Source organism: Hyperolius riggenbachi, chromosome 11 (assembly GCF_040937935.1).
Source record: "Hyperolius riggenbachi isolate aHypRig1 chromosome 11, aHypRig1.pri, whole genome shotgun sequence".
NCBI classification, from domain to species: Eukaryota; Metazoa; Chordata; class Amphibia; order Anura; family Hyperoliidae; genus Hyperolius; species Hyperolius riggenbachi.
Genome location: NC_090656.1, coordinates 138960766 through 138981193, shown reverse-complemented (window position 1 = coordinate 138981193; position 20428 = coordinate 138960766). Strand labels below are relative to the sequence as shown.

The 20428-nt window shown below is 41.7% G+C and overlaps 1 protein-coding gene across 2 annotated transcripts in view; it reads right to left on the bottom strand.

Annotated features, from left to right (window-relative positions):
• The window catches only part of LOC137538184 (uncharacterized), a 55324-nt gene that overhangs the window by 19521 nt on the left and 15375 nt on the right, over positions 1 to 20428 (bottom strand). The window contains exons 1-2 of one of the 2 annotated variants that reach the window (XM_068260204.1): positions 15674 to 15804; positions 13101 to 13792 (exon numbers count right to left, since the gene is read on the bottom strand). In XM_068260204.1, coding sequence (XP_068116305.1) covers positions 13101 to 13788 — 688 coding nt within the window. In that variant the 5' untranslated portion in view covers positions 13789 to 13792; positions 15674 to 15804. Of the gene's footprint in view, positions 1 to 13100; positions 13793 to 15673; positions 15805 to 20428 lie in introns of those variants that run through there. The other variant, XM_068260205.1, reaches the window with a different exon arrangement.

Here is a 20428-nt window from a genome sequence, read left to right as displayed (position 1 = left end):
TAATATTCCTTCACCTGTGTCATTGTAAAGATGAATCAGAAACAGCTGAATATTTTATTTCATGTGTCACAATAGAGATGACTTCCTATGATAAGCTACATTATCACGTACATGTCTGATGCTTTCCTGTTTACATGTTTGCTTTTGATGACTTCATCACAGTAATTAAAGTACAGCTCTGTGTCATCTTAAACTAACTATGCATTAGTTGCTGCCTCGATTATTCAGGATCCTTTCACGTGTTGAAGTTTTCCACTGTGTCTGACCATTAATACGTTTCTGCTGGTTAACCTCTAATATTGTGGTCATGTTTTAGAAGTCTGGTTAGAGTGCAGAAGGCTGCTGCAGGAATTTAGGAGAATAATTATTTTGGAGGAATGTAGATACAATTGGTTATCACATCTGTTTAATTTCACTTCAGGCTTGCTTTAGAATTGTTTTATTTGGCATCAGGCAATTAAGGGAGCTACACAGAATTAAAAGGTGTTGTGAGTGCCTACATAGGATTAGGAAAACATTTGGACCTACACAAAGATGGATTAAGGTGAAATGGGGCCCTAAGCAAGATAGTAACTTTTGCCCACCACTGATGACTATCTGGCTTTTTTTGTGAGTGAGATTTAGTGGGGGCTCGAGCGCTGTAATAACAGTGCAGGAGATTTGGGAGCAGCTGCCACCACCATAGACCATAATATGAATTTACGGCTGTAGCAGCGTTGAGTGAGTAACTTCGGCGCCATCAGAAGACGGAGCTGAAGTTACTTTTAAAACACTGTAATTTGGCCTCCAGCAATAGCTGGAAGTCGAATTACATAACTTCCCACTTTCCATGTGGACCTAGAGGGAGAATAGAAATTAACGTCGCCGGGACTTGATCAGCAGCAGGATAAGCCATATACCGGCTGTATCCTGCGCCCAAGTCTCCCGGCGGCGATTCCATCTATATGCGGGGGGGGGCTAGCGACAACCAGGCCCCTGGCCTCCCTTCGTGCCCTAGGACTCTGCCTAGGTTTGTAGCAAGGTTAGAACAGAGGCACCAAAAACAGGGTAAAATTGTTAAAATCCATTTAAAAAAGGAGGTAGAGGTGGACTTACCTCCCCAGTAAGTGGACACCGAATCTGTTGTTTTAATAGTGAAGAAAGAAATGTATAGTTTCTAGGAAGTGTCTGCAACACCTCAACCAAATAACTGTGTGTGCTAGGGCTCAAAACAAGAGCAATTATATGGTAGAGGAAGAAAGCCCTTAAAAAATAGCACCTCCCACAGCAAAATTTGAAAAAGTATAACAAAAATCTTTATTCAACATTGGGTATAATAATAATCACAGTACTGATGATTCAATAAAGAATAAAACCATTTAAAAAAACAAGCAAATATTCCAACATGATCCCTGCTGCATATGAAACAATCACTCTAAATGCAATATATTGTATAATGACACAATGCTGCTGTCAGATATAAAACCCCACAGTAGGCTCAATATTGAGCCCAACAGGGGGAGAACCCGGGCCCAGTACACAACCCAGTGTGATGTAAGACCAATAAACAACACCTGTGCAATGGGAAAAAAAACCCACAAATAAATATCGCATATAAAAATTATGAAATAAAGTACACAATTGGTATCCAGATATACAGTATTACTAGTGATAAGATGCATAATAAAAAATTAAGGCAAAGGAGCAGCCCATAGGAAAAAGAGCATAAAGTGGAGTAGTGCAAAAAATAGGAGATACTTAGCCCAGAAATGGTGAAGTCAATCTCAGCAGCACAGCAGAGAACAAGGAATTTCCTCAGAGGACAAGATCCCACTAGTTCCGCGAGCGTCACCTCAGCACAGCAGGGAACAAGGAATCCCCTCAGAGGACAAGATCCCACTAGTTCCGCGAGCGTCACCCCGCTTTATCAAGGAGAGAGGATGCAAAAAATAGGATATACTTAGACCATTTCTGGGCTAAGTATCTCCTATTTTTTTGCATTACTCCACTTTATGCTCTTTTTCCTATGAGCTGCTTCTTTGCCTTAATTTTTTACTAGGCATCTTATCACTAGTAATACTGTATATCTGGATAGCAATTGTGCACTTTATTTCATAATCTTATATATGCGATATTTATTCGTGGTTTTTTTTTTTTCCATTGCACAGGTGTTGTTTGTTGGTCTTGCATCACACTGGGTTGTGTACTGGCCCCGGGTTCTCCCCCTGTTGGGCTCAATATTGAGCCTACTGTGGGGTTTTATATCTGACAGCAGCATTGTGTCATTATACAATATATTGCATTTAGGCCTAGTGTACACCAGAGCGGTTCGGCAGCGTTTTTCGATCCGCTTGCAGATGTGGAAACGCTAGGGTAATGTATTTCAATGGGCTGGTGCACACCAGAGCAGGAGGCGTTTTGCAGAAACGCATATTCCCGGGCTGCCTCCAATGTAAAGTATAGGAAAACCGCAAACCGCTCTGAAAAACGGCAGTTCAGAGCGGTTTTGCAGGCGTTTTTGTTACAGAAGCTGTTCAGTAACAGCTTTACTGTAACAATATATGAAATCTACTACACCAAAAACGCTTCACAAAACCGCAAAATGCTAGGTGAAACGCTACAATAAATAAGAAAAAGCGTTTCAAAATCTGCTAGCATTTTGCGGATCTGCTAGCGGTTTTTAGTGTGCACCAGCCCTTAGAGTGATTGTTTCATATGCAGCAGGGATCATGTTGGAATATTTGCTTGTTTTTTAAATGGTTTTATTCTTTATTGAATCATCAGTACTGTGATTATTATTATACCCAATGTTGAATAAAGATTTTTGTTATACTTTTTCAAATTTTGCTGTGGGAGGTGCTATTTTTTAAGGGCTTTCTTCCTCTACCATATAAGAAAGAAATTTATAAGAACACTCCACAATGCAATGAGTTTCGCAAGATCAAACCCGCTTCATCAGGCAATAACAGGAGCAATAACTAGTACTGGTCAGTGTAGCAGCCAGAGGGTTTGAACCTATATTAGTGAGGATAACATCATATGCTATTGTTTCTCCAAAAACCCAGTTTACTATATACTGCACTATATTGGGCTCGCTGTGTCTTCTTACAAACTGCCTAGGGTTGCCTTGTGGATGATCTGGCTCTGGGCCTACGATTTCAAAGCAATCCTAAAGCTTAAATAATAAAAAAAAAGATAGCTCACCTTATTGGAGGGAAGCCTCTAGATCAGGGGTGTCGAACTCAATACAAAGTGGGCCAAAATTGTACACTGAGACCTAGTCGCAGGACAACCTCATTATCTACAAGCCACCTTCCTCCCTTATACAGTTCCCTGGTGTCTAGTGGTCCTCCCTCGCCTACACAGTTCCCTGGTGTCTAGTGCCCCCCACAGTTCCCTACTAGTGTTTAATGCTTTCCCTCTATCTCCCCATATGGCCTCCCTGGTGTTCTCGGGCTTCAACTCCAATATAGCTTCCTTGGTGGTCTAGAGTGAGCATACATAATGCACACCGGGGAAACCACTTGAGGGCCAAATTTATTGGCTGTGAGGGCTAAATTTGGCCCGCGGGACGGAATTTGACATGTATGCTCTAGATCAGGGGTAGGTAACCGTGGCTCTCCAGCTGTGATAAAACTAAAAATCCCAGCATGCATTTGCCTTTATTAATCATGACTACCTAAATTAATGTCCAGCGCTGCGTAATATGTTGGCGCTTTATTAATACAATAAATAATAATAATAATGACTGTAGCTGTCAGAATCCTGCAATGCATTGTGGGACTTGTAGTTCCTTAACAGCTGGAGAGCCAAGGTTCCCTACCCCTGCTCTAGATAGTCCAGAGTGCAAGCATGGCCATAGAACAAAGATGCTCATGCAGGTAGTAAAAAAGCAGATGGCGCCTTCATTCTACAGGGACTGTGCAGTACGGACACACTTATTCATGGCCGAGCTCTATCCAGAGGCTTCCCCCTAACAACGCATTTTTAAGTATTAATTTACACATCAGCATAAAGTTATCATTCATTGATGTCAGTTTAGCGTTTCATTATTGTTCGGGCATGCTCTTAGTGGCACCAATTTTCATCTGATTCGATTATAATAATCGAATCGGATGGTCAATCCGCCACCAACTCGGCTTATGTATGGCCACTTTTAGGGCTGGTTCACAAGGTCAGCTGGCAATGGTGCAATCATTACTTGCCAGCTGCTCTGCAGAGCCATAGGACATTTGTCCATGACTGTGGCCTTCCAGATTGTCAGATGGATGCATGCATATACATCTCTCCTCCTTTCAAAGGTTACATGTAACGTCCATCAGTCACTGACTAACTGCACCACATATCAAATGTTGACAGACTGGGCAATTAGCATTTAACACCACTGAGTTTCATTATACAGTAAATCAGAGGAGACTGGTGGTTGTACAAGCAATTACCGCTCATGAACTGCACTGTTTAGCAATCTGTGTGAACTGTCCTTTACTGAAGGACCAGTGAACTGTTGTATGATAGCCATCATGTGCTCACTTTCACAAGGAACATTTTTCTTTGATAAATGAAGACTGGCTTGGGCTTACTAAACAGAATTCTTGCTCTAAGTGTGTGCACAGGACTACCAAAAGTACACCGCAGCTTGCTTGCCAACTTTTCAACAATCCTCACTATAAAACAGTTTGACTCAAAGTGCTGCAAAGACTTTTTTTTCCTAAAGACCTTGTTCGTTTTTGACTTTTTACAGTTCATATAATTGTAATTTTGCAGTAATTGGCAAGCTGCAAAGCTTTGTGTATTGCCTGTTTGTACTTGTGTGCACTAAATATATTGAACGGAGCAGTGCTTTTCAGCGCTGCTAGATTTGGGCGCAGCCGGCGCCTCCATAGACTTTAATAGGAATCATTCCTATTGAAGTGCTCTGTGAGTAACATCGGCTCCGTCAGAAGACAGAGCCGAAGTTGCTTAAAAACATAATAATTCGGCCTCCAGCAATCGCGGGAAGCCGAATTATTTCATTCACCTACTATCCATGTCGGCCTGGAGGGGGAATAGTAATTAAATCGGCCCGGACTTGTGCAGAAGCAGGATCAGCTATATAACGCTGTATCCTGCGCCCAAGTCTACCGGCGCCGATTTCAAATGTACGCATATTGAAAGTACCTGGTTAGCTGCATCCAGTATCTCGCACCAGTTAGGCTGCCGCACGTGTGCGCCCATTGCATTCCCGTTGCTGGGAGCGTTCTGCACCTGCGCAGCTAGTACTGCACTGGCACAGAGCGCTCCCACCGATGGTTACACACCACCAGACTGCACATGCGCAGTACTGCCCAACTTGCACAACTGAAGTCTTTGTACCAGAAAGATTTAAGTTACAAAAGAGCTGCCCGGAAAGCAGTAATGCCTGACTCGTGCAGCTGAAGTCTTTGTATCGGGGAAGATTTAAGACAGAAAAGGGAGCCTACAGAGTACATGGGGTTGGAGGAAGCCCCAAGTAAGTATAAATTCTTCTATTTAAATCTAAATCCTTTAAATTGTGAGTTCGCAAGGGCAGAGCTCTCCCACTCTTTTGGGTCTTTGTTACACATTTAATTAAAGTTACTTTTGTCACTGTAATTACCAATTCTGTATTTTGTACCAATTCTGTATTTTGGATATTGGTATATACCATTGTCTGTATTATTATGTGCCCCATGTTTGTTTCTTACTTTATACAGCGCCACGGAATAAGATGGCATTTTATAAATCACTAATAAAAATGTAAATCATCTCATGTTTCCTTTAATGCCAGCAGAGTGGGAGATGCTGCCCCAACACAGAGCTGATCACCTGACCCAGTCCACTTCCTTCTACTCTTGTGGCCATCACATCATGTATGGTTTATTTATTTATTTATTATGGTTCAGCAGTTTCTCCCTGTTCAATGTGTGAACAGGTATTTAACCCTATTCACACCACACCAACTGAGTTTTTAAAAGTCATATGTACCTATCATCATCCTCCCCAGCCTGGAATAAGTAGACATTTTTCACTGCTCAATTATTAGTCTTTATAAACATACTGGGGAAGGTGTGGGAAGGGTTAATGCTTTATTATGTACACACTGAGTAGGGAGGAACTAAACATGAATTCATGACTTTTCAGAGCTATGGTGCCTCAGTGCTTGACACAAACGAAGCAGCACAGGAAGGAGGTGTGGAAGGTCAGTTGGTATGTTTACCATGAGAGATTAGCTAATGCCTCCTCCCGGCTCCTGTCTGACTACCTTATGTGGGTTAAGCTGTTGTTCAGTCTAATCATCTGACTTTGGCGCAGGTAGACAGTTCTGCACATTTAGAAAGTCAGGTAATAAAATATTAATGTAAACATTGTTGATATATAACATACACAACTTGGGCTACTTGCATCATTTGTAGACTGATCAGGGAGAAAATGTCACCCAAAGCACTCAGAAAAGATTAGTCTGGGCAATGTTTATCCTATGTGTGTATACGACTTAAATACAAGCCAGGTTTTCATTAACATTTATGTTCTCCCACTTTAAAGGAATCTTGGCCAAATTATCCACAGACACTGGGTGGTCAAATGTGTAGGTACAAACAGCTATTGCTAAAACTATTTCAGGCAGTTTAAAAACAGAGATTGAGTATCATATGTAATACTCTTTTAATTTGCACTTACATCGTTTATTGAACTATTGTATTAAGGGTGAATACACACATGCAATTTTGACTGACTACTCACTGTTTGACCAACTCCATGTAGTTTGAGAGCAAACAGACAATCAAAATTGGATGTGTGTATGCACCCTTAAGGTTCCCATACATCAGGCGACTTGGCGGCTGATCGACCATCTAATTTGATTATTATAATCGAATTGGATAAAAATCGTTGCCGCCAAGTGCATGCCCGACCGACAAAGTGACCAATGTCGGGACAGAAATTTGTCGCTTTGTGTATCACGCATGCTGCAAGATGTCGGGCTGAAGTTGGTTGGTCGGGTGTGTGGCGGTACGCTGGCGATTTCCGAGCGAGTGACGAGACGACAAAACCCCCGCCGCAATGTATAAATGTGCCCCCAACGTGCATTTATATGTTACCTTTCCTGTTGCAGCCTCTGCGTCTCCCAACCTCCGGGCGGTATTCCGTATGCGCTACTGGCGCATAGCGTCTGACATCAGACGCTATGCGCCAGTAGCGCATACGGAATACCGTCCGGAGGTTGCGAGACGCGGAGGCTGCAACAGGACAGGTAACATATAAATGCACACGGTGGGCACGTTTATACATTGGTGGAGGCAGCGGCGGTGCGGGGGCAGCGGGCTCAGGCGATTTCCTGATGATTTCATCCTGAAATCAGACGGCAATCTTCCTGTAGTGTATGGGCAGAATTGACAAGAGACAAATGTATCTCTAATTAGATTCGATTAAGAGATAAATTTGTCTCTTTGTCGAATCTGCCCATAATGTTTAGGTCTATGGGCACCTTTAGTTTCTGAGAAATTTCCTTCATGAGATCATGAGCATACAAACTTTCAAAGAAAAATGTAAAATACATGTAAACTTATTTAACTAGGAAGGACATTTCTCCCAGAGTAAAATGAGGCATAAATTACTTGTATCCTACTGTATGTTTGGAAGTTACAGCCCATCACCTCATGAAGGACTCTCAAGGGTTTTTTTCTATTTCAAAAGCACTTAGGGCTTGTTCACACTAAGGACGTTTTCTGCTTTTTTTAAGCGCCATCGATTTTCAAAATTGGCCTAAAAGCGCTTGTGTAATTATTCCCTATGAGAGTGTTCACATATGAGCGGTTCGATTCCGATCCGCTTACCAAAGCGCAGCCTGTACCATTTTGGGGGCGATTTGCCTCAATGGAAGGTATAGGGAAATCGCAAAACGCTTGAAAAAGCGCTTTCCCCAGCGCTTTTAGGAATAAATACATTGTATTTATTCTTTTCCGGGTCAAAGAGTTCCTTTCCTGACTTGAGTCAGGAAGTGAAAAAAACAAGTCGCTCTGCAAAAGCGCCTAGAAAAGCGCTTTACAAAAATATCACAACACGCAGGTAAGCGCTAAAAATAATCGCACACAAAATCGCAAAACACTGGCACCAGCAATTGCGATTTTAGATGTGAGCAAGGCCTCAGTGAATGGCAGTTGCTCAGTCCAACTGCCAAAAAAGTGTACAAACAGGTGTGTGTGTGTTTAGGGATTGCCTTTGTAAGAAATAAAGAAAATACTGTACCGTACTTAAAATCCCCCATGAGGAGATGGACTAGTGCAAAACCTGTCAGTTCTGTCAGATTTCTACATCACTCTGATCGAATCTGCTGGAAATAGATTCTGCGAACGGCCCGATCAATCGCCTGATAGATTTGTGGCCACAATCCACCGAATTAGTTTGAAGGGCAGATCATTGCATTGCACTGTATTGAACGGAAATAGTAAAAAGGGCGCGTATGGCTAATGGACAAAAAGGGCGCCGCCATAGACTGCAATGCAAAACATCGGCTATTGGGCGCCCAACAGGAAATTTGGGTGCCCGAGAAATAGCGGTTGCAGGGATCGTGTTCACAAAGTTTTCGTTTACAGAATAAGGTTTATTACAAATATCGTTTACAAGTTCGTTTTGACTTTGTGGTTTACTTATTTTTTTGTTTTTAAATTTCGCTTATAGGAGCTTTTACTTATTTTTCCGTTTTTAAATTTCGCTTTCAGGACTGTAACAAGTACATTTTCGTTTACACTTATTTTATCATTTAAAATTCATTTTCATACATATAATGCTTAAATATTGTTTTAAACCTTATTCTATTAGAAATACATAGCTTTTGGTATTAACTCTGTTTTTTACACTTATAATGCATTGATTATAGTTTTCAGATTTATTAACTTACTAATATATCGATTTTAATATTACCGTTATTTGAATGTGTACGTATTATTGTTTATATGTGTGTAAGGGTTTTTGTGCAGTGGGGATGGTTAGGGTTAGGCACCGCCAGGGGGATGGTTAGGGTTAGGCACCGCCAGGGGGGTGGTTAGGGTTAGGCACCACCAGGGGGGTTTTAGGATTAGGCACCACCAGAGGGTCTAGGTGTTAGGGATAGGTACAGGGAGGGTTCTGTGTGAGAGTAGGGTTAGGTATAGTTACAGTACAATATACATCTCCAGGGGGGTGGTTAGGGTTAGGCACCACCAGGGGGGTCAAGGGGTTAGGGATAGGTACAGGGAGGGTTCTGTGTGAGAGTAGGGTTAGGTATAGTTACAGTATAATATATGTAATATATACAATTTATTAAATTATGTATATTTAAATAAAGGGGGGGGGGCTAGGGGTTAGGGATAGGGAGAGATCTCTGTGAGCCTACAGTTAGATATAATTGCAGTAAAATACCTGTAAAATCTACCATTGTATTACTATGCTTAACCTGTTTCCGACCGCGTCACGCCGATGGGCGTGGCCACCGCGGCAGCCCCAGGACCGCCTAACGCCAATTGGCGTAAAGTCCTGGGGCTGTAATTTGCATGAGCGCATCTCATGCTCGGAGGGTGGAGCTCCGCCCCCTTTTCAGTCTCCGAGCGGCAATGTTAGACGGCGTGATCGCCGTCTATTTACACTGTACAGCGCTGCGATCAGCAGCAGCGCTGCACTGGGGACAGCCGTGTGACACGGCTGTCCCCCTGGGGGACAAGAGAGCGATCGGCTCTCATAGGCAGAAGCCTATGACAGCCGATCGCCGTAATTAAAAAAAATTTACGCCGGGTTTTAAGGACAGAGTTTTTTTTTTTTTAGAAAGCAGGAACAATAATATTTATTATTAAAAAAATAAACATGGGGGGAGCGATCAGAGCTCTGTTGGTGGGGAGAAAAGGGGGGGGGGGGGGAATCACTTCTGTGCTGTGTTGTGCGGCCCTGCAGCTTGACCTTAAAGCTGCAGTGGCCAATTTTACCAAAAATGGCCTGGTCACTAGGGGGGTTTAGCCCTGCAGTCCTCAAAAGGTTAATACAAGTGTAAATATCGTTTTTGTTATAGACGTTATTTGAAGTTTCACTTTCGATATCGTTTGTTGTTATAGACGGTATTTTGCCGTTTCATTTCCGTTTATTCAACCTATTTAGCAATACATTTTCGTTTACAAGCTATAAACGAAAAATATTGTTTTACATTACAACTTATAATTTCGGCTATATCCTGCACCCTTTTTTCCAGGCGCCCTTTTTTGATGCACGCGTATTGAACAGTGCAAGGCTATGGTTTTTTAATAGTTCATGCAGAAATCTATTAAATAATCTATGCCTAGTGACTGAGTAGCAGTAATATATCCCTCTCAGATCAGCTTTAATCTAGCATGGATCTATATAATGGTCAAATCTGGTGCCATCTATACCTGTCCTCCTTTAGGCAGTTTTAAAAATTTGTGAACCAAGTATACAAACTTCTCTGTGACAACAGGAGGTGGTAGGTATCAGCAGACATCATGGGTGTCATTGCCAGCTTATATGCACTGGACTATTAGCAATGGGACAGAAATGCTCATCTGAGGCTATCTGCAGGCACCATACACATGACAAAATACAGTATCTGGCTGAAAATGACTACATCAGGAAACACTCATCAGATTCTGGCTCAAATTAGCTGGATCTGTAAATGCTTATGTCATGTCCATGGCCAGGTCTCAGTGATACATTTTATTATGCAAGTGGGTACATTAAATCTAGGTTTATACCAAATGTGCAGTGTCAGCATATCTATTGCAGCCCAGATATTGTGCAATTCAATGTAACTTCTGTGTGCATTTTTAGTGTACAGCGGATGCATTACCATTCTGTTGACAAAGGCACGAATTCTGCATGGCAATGGATATGCTGATGCAGCACATTCAAAAGCCAGCCCTAAAGGTGCAAGCTTCAAGATCAGGTCAAGCATGGTACACTCTATGCCAGGCTGTCATAATAGCCGGCGCATTTACCATAGAAGGCGTAACCTAAAGCAGGACTACCGTATTTCGTCTTTTCAATGTTTATACATATAAAATGAAAAGATCTGCTTAAATAAATAATTGTATCACTGCATATTTATGCTTTGAAAACCTTACTCCCTTGTACAGTTTGTGATGATCCATGTACAATGGATAGTCATATTGCTATATTCTCTGATTATATAACCTACTTCAAGCTATGTACACACTGTCAGTAACTGTTTCCAGTAGGGATTGGGACCAGATCCACTTAGTGCCAGTTCCATGTGTAAGCTAATACACACACATCCCTCTACGACATCCTACTGTTGCTATGGGGTGAGGAGGAGGAGGGACAACAGCCTGGTGCATGACGAAGTGGCTTAAGGTGGGTGTGGTAAGGAGGGGAACAATGTGCTCAGCCGTTGCTGTTGTTTAAAGATTTAAGGGCCCATACACACAGCCGATTTTCTGGCCAATCGATCGATTGATCGATTGCAAATCGGTTGACCGATTGGCGGCCGATTTTGATAGATTTCGATTGATTTCAATCGATCTGGCAGGGTGCAAAATCCAGGTCATTCTGTTGAGATTGCTTATCATTTTGCATGGTCCCTAATGGACATCTGATGGCAAAAAAAATGCCATCAGATCGATTTTCAATAGATTTCAAACTGAAATCTATTGGAATTCTATTCCTAGTAAAAAACTTTCCTAAACACATCAGATAGATAAGAAATCTATCTGATGATCTATCTGCTGCTAATCTGAAGAGTGTATGGCCAACTTTAGAGTGCTAGATCTTTAAACAAGGCTGCGGGGCATCTGTACACATGTTGGATTCTTAGCTGACACAGCCCTAAAAAGCCCCTTTAGCCGAATCCTGTCTCGCGTGTGTCCAAGAGGTGTGTTAATATAATTATTAAAATCATAATTTACCCTGGTAAAGTAGGAACAGAAATTGTTTCCAGTGATGAGTGAATTCAGCAATAAGCTATCTTCTACATTTTCCTTTTTGACTTGGGGCTTATAAAGTACATCTCTGTCCTATAGTATATTTTTATCATTTATTAAACATCTGAGGTTAAAGAGAAATTCTGGCAAGAAGAAAATGCAAAAAAAACAACAACCCACCAATAGAAAGTAAAAGACCCATAAAGGGAACCTGAGATGGGGGATTATAAAGAAAACATGCATACCTGGGGCTTCCTCCAGCCTGATTACTCCCACACCATCTTCTTCTGCCTCTCCGTTTGCCCGCAATTGGGCCGTTCATGTCTCCCAGCGGCAGAAGTGAGACGGGGAGAAAATGTAGACAGCTGTCTTTCAGGAGAGCTTTTATAGTTATCTACTTTATCTGCTACACCTGGTTGGAAGAGCATTGCATATTTTCAGTCCCCACAGTAAAGAATCCATTCTGCAATTTCACGGGGTGTCCTTTAGGTTTTTAGGGTGACCTTTAAGCAAACAACATTTCACCTAATTTGTACACAAGTCAAATATATGTTTAAGAATTGTGATTGTATCTTTTGTTAATCTCCTTTTATCAAGTGTGGTTCAGCTAGCCTTCCTCGTAAGTGACGTCCTCCATGTCCTTTTTGTAACTTAGTGGCCTTTTTCTGCATCTTTGTCAATTACAGAATATCCTTTTTTTGTGTCTAGGTACCTAAAGCTGAACTACGTTTTTAAAGGGAACCTAAACTGAGAGGGATATGGATGTTTCCTGTTAAACAACACCAGTTGCCTGGCAGTCCTGCTGATCTCTTTGTCTGCAGTAGTGACTGAATCACACACCTGAAACAAGCATGCAGCTAATCCAGTCTGACTTCAGTCAGAGCACCTGATCTGCATGCTTATTGAGGGGCAGTGGCTAAACGTATTAGAAACTCATGATTAGCAGGAGAATCAGGCAACTGGCATTATTTTAAAAGGAAAAATCCATATGTTTCTCAGTTTAGGTTCCCTTTAAGGTATGGTCTACTAATGCTTTGTATGGGGCAAAATGATATGTTTTTTTATTTGCATCTATGCCTCTTTTAGTACCTGCACACCCACATGGAACCTATATGTTCTTTCTTACAGTAGCCAATAGAATTTGTCCACATGATCTTTCTTTAATTTTCACAATAACTGAATTCTGTCTTACTGTTTTGCATAACTTACGTTTGCCTGTTCCTCCAGTACTATCTTTGTCAGTTAATGGCTCCAGTAGAAGGTAAAGACTTTGAACCCTCCTGTTTGTTCCCCCAATTGGAGACAAAGGTGGTGGTGTTGAAGGGGGTGGAGGAGAATGGGGACGCACTGGCTCATCTACCTCCAATCCTTCTAAACCTCTTGGGTCTAGAAGCAATGGGGAACCCCCAAGCATTCCTCCTCTTGTCCGTGACATAATTTTCCGCGCCAGCTCATCAGGCCAAATGGCACGGACACTGTAATCATCATCCTCATCATAGCTCACCCTTGAACTGCCCAAAAACTGAGGATCAAAAGTTACAATAGGATCGCAGCTACAGGATGAACCCACAGATTTCCTTGGAGGACGAAGTAAACGCCAACAGCCCTTACAGCCGCATTTTAAAGGATGAAGCGCCCAACGGAAGCATGAAGGAGACCGTGTAGCTGGTGATGGAGGAGAACCCCTCCGACGAGAACAAGGTTCCCGTGGCCAGCGGGGGGGTTGCAGCTGTGGTATCTGTCCAGGCAAAGTGAGGTCAGCATGGGATGGTGCGCGATGTCCAGGCTGCAAACCTCTCACTTCAGGAGCCATTCGTGAATGAGGAGCAGACTGGAGAGGAAGGGAACGTGGACGAGGCAAGGGAGCTGAGCGATCTTCTAGAGGAACAGGTGGCATAATGCTACAAAGGAAAAAAACAGACAATATAAGAGATTAAAATTCATGTAACAAGATTACTTCCTGTTCAGCTTTAGCTACACACATTTCAGACTACAAATAAACATGCACAACACAATCCAACTAAAGTGGTTTATCTCAAAGACCTTTATACAAACATGATTGTTTGGCTAGGTTGAGGCTGTTCTTTCCTTGGAGAAAAGGAGTACAAAGTGTGGAAAGAGATATCCCACAGTAGCTCATGTTTTGGAATATAACAGCACTCAGTTTAGAAAACTCTACATCACTGTTTTTTCTGATCAGGGATGGTTATAGCATGTCAGTTATGCTCTACAGACATCCAGACACTGTCCAATACAATCATAAATGGTGCATAAACCGCTTAATGGTGCTCATACATTCATCAATTTTCTTGTGCAGATTTAACCACTGTGATTGAATCTGCCGGAGATCAATGCCCTCAAAATGGCCATCCAATCCTAATTTCTATCAATTTCCATCCATTTATCAATCGCTCCAGATGGAAAAATCTTGCTCAAGAGGGGGCGAGTCAGGTGCGAGTAGGTAGATTAATTGCTGGTCGATGGACACCCCCTGCAGTCCCCCCGCCCCTTAAATAGTGCTCTTCTGGAACAATGCAAGTTGTTGGCAATGAAGGGCACTCACCTTTCTACCAGTACGCTCTCTCCTGTGTCCGTCTCCATCCCTGCCGCACCGCCTGTTACCTGTGAGTGACCCAGCGGCAGATACGTCAGTGTGGATGGAGACAGGACACAGTACAATTTATCCCACCGTCGGTGAGTTGGGCGCAGGGTGAGCAGAATGACGGCTCACCCTGCTGCTGCTCAAATACCCGGTGGTGTTACATATTATTCCCCTTCTGAGCCATAGCAACTTGAGGGAAAAGTAATTTGTGGTCTGGCGTGCCTGTACAGGTGAGTGCCTTTTGCTGCAAACACTCTGCAGGGGCCCCAGAAGGCAAACTATATGAGGGGGGTGGGGGGAGACTGGGGGTCCTGCCAGTGTACTGTAGTGGTTCCTTAGATTTGTAATTTATGAAATTTATTAGAAATGTATTTGCAGCTTGTGTGGCAGCAAAATATCCCTCTCTGATCAGATTTTGATCAGAGAGGAATGTATCTGTTGGTGGAATTTGGTGGCCATCTGCCAATGTGTGGCCACTTTAAGAGGATTCAGGTACATTTCTGATTATATGTAACCTGTAATATGCCTACAAGACTATCTGATAGAGATTGCCAAAAGGTAGCAAAACTTGCAAAACAATGTTAATTATTTGTGCTGCACACAAGCAACCATACTTGCCAACAAATATATAAAATAAAATGGTGGGTTTTGCTTTCTTTAGTCTAGACTAGAGCATGAAGTAATTATGTACAGGTCTATTTTCTGCTTGTGTTGATTTTTTTATTGTATCCTTTATTGTAGTTTTTCCTATGCTATTTGAGCTTCTGTCCTTCCTGTTCACAGTTCTGCAGTGGCTGCCCATACAAACGTGAGCTCTATCTAATACGCAGAGATCACCTTCACATACTGCAGGCATTCTACGACATTGCAGGATCAAACACAGAACCGAGGCCAAAATCATGCAAAACACAAACATAAAGCAAAAATATATATATTTCAAAGTAATAACACAGAAAGAGAATGCTGTTATTTTTTTTGCCATTATTTTTGTAGCAATTATTGCCATCCAAATTACCTTTGCAAATTAAACAGCCTTCATAGTTTTATAATAGCAATTCTATTAAGATGCAAAAGTATTAGTCTATATAAATACACATTCTAACATTCTAAATAGTCACATATATAAAAATATAAACTATAAACATATTTATAGTATGTAAATGCACACACACCAGTTTACCTTTGTCAGCTGTTCCCCTCCTCGGCAGACGAGGTTTCCTTAATACTTGGCCTCATTTGTGCATGGCTGATTCCCCAGTGTCAGTGCTTGTGCATGTCCTTTGTGTGTAAGCCTGTCGGCGTGCGTGTGTGTGTGTGTGTGTAGGGTGACACTGAATGACGAATAATGAGCTCCCTCCTCTCCTCACAGGATGACATCACCACCAGCCAATCAAAAATCGCTCACATTATCCAAACAGACAAACCAGTCCAAGCTAATTACTACCTTACACATTGTGCTGATTACAATGCTATGTCTGACAAAAAGGAGATGAATATTGTGGTGAGGCAAATATGACTACAAAAGAATTACAATAGTTTCACTGCATGTACAGTTATTTTAATACATTCTTGAATAGTTTATACCATTTTTTTTATTTATTTGTATTTTTATTTTAAGCAGAACTTAGAAAGATGAAGATCCCCTCCTAAACATACATTTATAGTGAGAAAAAAAGATCATATCAATCACAAATAACAGCAATAAATGTGCTGATTTCAGCAGAATTTTTCTTCTCAAGGGTGAAGCCCTCATCTACTTGTCAATGAATACATGCAGCATTGACAAAATATGTTTTCAGTTTGGATGCGGAGGGATTGCATCTCCTGCTCTCAGCTCTGATCCTCTCCAGCTGCATTTCTTATGATTGGTCAGTCTATTATAGGATTATCATTTGATTAGTTTGTGGTTTACTGGTACACTAAAACCTTTGTTTATATGTTGTGTGTATGTGCGTATATATATATATATATATATATATATATATATATATATATATATATATATATATATATATATATATATATATATATATATATATATATATATATATACACAGGATCTTCTCAAAAAATTAGCATATTGAGATAAAGATAATTATTTTCTGTAATGTACTGATAAACATTAGACTTTCATATATTTTAGATTCATATACACACAACTGAAGTAGTTCAAGCCTTTTATTGTTTTAATATTGATGATTTTGGCATACAGCTCATGAAAACCCAAATTTCCTATCTCAAAAAATTAGCATATTTTATCCGACCAATAAAAAAAAAGTGTTTTTAAAATAAAAAAAAGTCAACCTTCAAATAATTATGTTCAGTTATGCACTCAATACTTGGTCGGGAATCCTTTTGCAGAAATGACTGCTTCAATGCGACGTGGCATGGAGGCAATCAGCCTGTGGCACTGCTAAGGTGTTATGGAGGCTCAGGATGCTTCGATAGCGGCCTTAAGCTCATCCAGAGTGTTGGGTCTTGCGTCTCTCAACTGTCTCTCCACAGTATCCCACAGATTCTTTATGGGGTTCAGGTCAGGAGAGTTGGCAGGCCAATTGAGCACAGTAATACCATGGTCAGTAAACCATTTACCAGCGGTTTTGGCACTGTGAGCAGGTGCCAGGTCGTGCTGAAAAAGGAAATCTTCATCTCCATAAAGCTTTTCAGCAGATGGAAGCATGAACCCACTTTTGAACCAGAAACAGCGGCAGAAGCGCCTGACCTGGGCTACAGAGAAGCAGCACTAGACTGTTGCTCAGTGGTCCAAAGTACTTTTTTCGGATGAAAGCAACTTTTACATTTCATTCGGAAATCAAGGTGCCAGAGTCTGGAGGAAGACTGGGGAGAGGGAAATGCCAAAATGCCTGAAGTCCAGTGTCAAGTACCCACAGTCAGTGATGGTCTGGGGTGCCATGTCAGCTGCTGGTGTTGGTCCACTGTGTTTTATCAAGGGCATGGTCAATGCAGCTAGCTGTAAGGAGATTTTGGAGCACTTCATGCTTCCATCTGCTAAAAAGCTTTATGGAGATGAAGATTTCATTTTTCAGCACAACTTGACACCTGCTCACAGTGACAAAACCACTGGTAAATGGTTTACTGACCATGGTATTACTGTGCTCAATTGGCCTGCCAACTCTCCTGACCTAAACCCCATAGAGAATCTGTGGGATATTGTGAAGAGAAAGTTGACAGACGCAAGACCCAACACTCTGGATGAGCTTAAGGCCACTATCAAAGCATCCTGGGCCTCCATAACATGTGAGCAGTGCCACGGGCTGATTGCCTCCATGCCACGCCGCATTGAAGCAGTCATTTATGCAAAAGGATTCCCGACCAAGTATTGAGTGCATAATTGAACATAATTATTTGAAGGTTGACTTTTTTTGTTTTAAAAACACTTTTCTTTTATTGGTCGGATGAAATATGCTAATTTTTTGAGATAGGAAATTTGGGTTTTCATGAGCCGTATGCCAACATCATCAATATTAAAACAATAAAAGGCTTGAACTACTTCAGTTGTGTGTATTTGAATCTAAAATATGTGAAAGTCTAATGTTTATCAGTACATTACAGAAAATAATGAACTTTATCACAATATGCTAATTTTTTGAGAAGATCCTGTATATATATATATATCATGCCACATAAGGAATATTGCTTTACCCACGTGACCACTAAAAATGCAGTAGAATTGCTACAGTTGCTTAGTGCAAGCAGACAGGTTTTAGATGGTAAATGAAACAAGTGCGGTATTGTAATTGGATGCTCATTTTAATTGTTCCAGTTTTCTTTGCTCCTGGCTTAAAAGATAAATGTAAAAAGATAAATCTTCCACACTGTAAAGAGGAGAATTCCTTCCTTTCTATCCTCTACACAGACATACTTCTTGTTTCCTTTCCCTGGTATGGAATAAGCAAACGGTTGTCGTTTTAGGACCACTATCGCGAAAAAAAGGTAGGCATTTAAAATCTGACAGAACCGACAATATAAACGATTTATAGACACCACTATCTTTCAACACTGTAAAGAGGAGAATTCCTTCCTTTCTATCCTCTACACAGACATACTTCTTGTTTCCTTTCCCTGGTATGGAATAAGCAAACGGTTGTCGTTTTAGGACCACTATCGCGAAAAAAAGGTAGGCATTTAAAATCTGACAGAACCGACAATATAATCGATTTATAGACACCACTATCTTTCAAAGCAAACCACAGTGCCCACATGTATCCATTTTATCTTTCTTCAAAAAGATAAGTTCACAGGGCCAGATTTACAGCTCAGGAGCCTATAAGCATATACTGTAAGCTCTGGTGCCCTAAACTCCGCCCCTTAACACAGGCCACATCTCTCACATTACCCCCCTTTTTCTTATTACATAAAACCACGCAAGGTAATTCAGATATTACCATTGACAAGTATGCATTCCGCCGCTGCTGCATTGGCATGGAAGTCACACGGTAACGCACTGTTGACTTTGCGGCGGGTCGGTGACGAAGTGTACTGGATCTCATACACTTTCATTGCTATTGCGTTACCCTGCATGCAGAAAGGGTAACACAACACAAAAAAAGTGTATAAGTGTAAAAGGGGCCTCAGGGTTTAAAGGAAACCTGAGACGAGAAGCGTCTCAGGTTCCATACTTACCTAGGGCTTCCTTATCCCCGTTAGGGCTGCTCGTCCCTCGCCATCTCACCGGGTGGCTCCGGTCCCCAGCAATTCAGCCCAAAAGCCTGGTTGAGTCGCACTTCATCTCGACTGTGCGGCCCGGCCAGGCATGCTCCCACGTCGCACTCCCGTCCCTGGGAGCGTTCTGCACCTGTGGAAGCCCCAGGTAAGTATGGTATCTGCGATGCTTCTCATCTCAGGTACACCTTAAGCATATATACATCAATAGCTGGGAAAATTACCTGTATGGCACTAAGAACCCAAAAGAGTGAAATGAGGTTTGGATGACCCCTCCTATTAATGTTACAACAGTACAATCTGCTTATAAAACACTGCTCAGGTAATACTGAATTAATATCTCTGGCTCCACATGGGCCACATGTTTCGGGGCTGAGGACTGAGGAGAGGCATGATCCATATGTTTTGGTCATGTCCAAAACTCTTGTGGTTTTGGTTTCACATATTTGTTCTCATACATTCTGATATTGGTGAAATCATCACTAGAGGCCCTTGGGCAGCATTGCTGCACCATTATTCACTGCTCATTACTAGGCACCAAAGTTGTTGATTCATTAAGCTGCAGTGCTAAAGCAGAGCAGCTTAATGTGAGGAGAGCGAGCTGTGCGCGGCCTACGTGCAGTAGTGTAACATAGCGTGCACTAGTAACTTACGCTTGACAGGAAACCTATTGGGCCAATCAAAGTGCAGGGATCATGTCCTATAAAGCCATTGGACCCGACGGGGCTCAGGGCAGGATGAGTGGAGCAGCCATTATGTAAATGAAGCCTGCATAAGCTACCAGCGCATGCTACGGTGCACTACCATGCGTAGCGAGCGCACAACTCACGCTCCTCACATAAAGCTGTGCTGCTTTAGCAGCGCAGCTCAATCCCAAAGTCTAGTAGTGAACTACCTCAAGGTGACCATGGCCAAAGAATCCGAAGACAGAACAACAAAAGTTGTTAAGGTGATACTTTTAATGACTAACTGCACGAGATTTCTTTGCAAGCTTTTAAAACTAAATTTCTTCTTCAGGCATGTTTCAGAAATGGATCAGAACCATGCCTGAAGAAGAAACTTAGTTTTGAAAGCTTGCAAAGAAATCTTGTGCAGTTAGTCATTAAAAGTATCACCTAAACAACTTTTGTTGTTATGTCTTCGGATTCTCTCCATGACTAATACCGAACCACACGCAACTGGCCATAGCTAGAGCTCCGAGGAAATCCCAGATGTGCCCTCATACTGCAGCCCCCACTGTCATTCAGTTCAC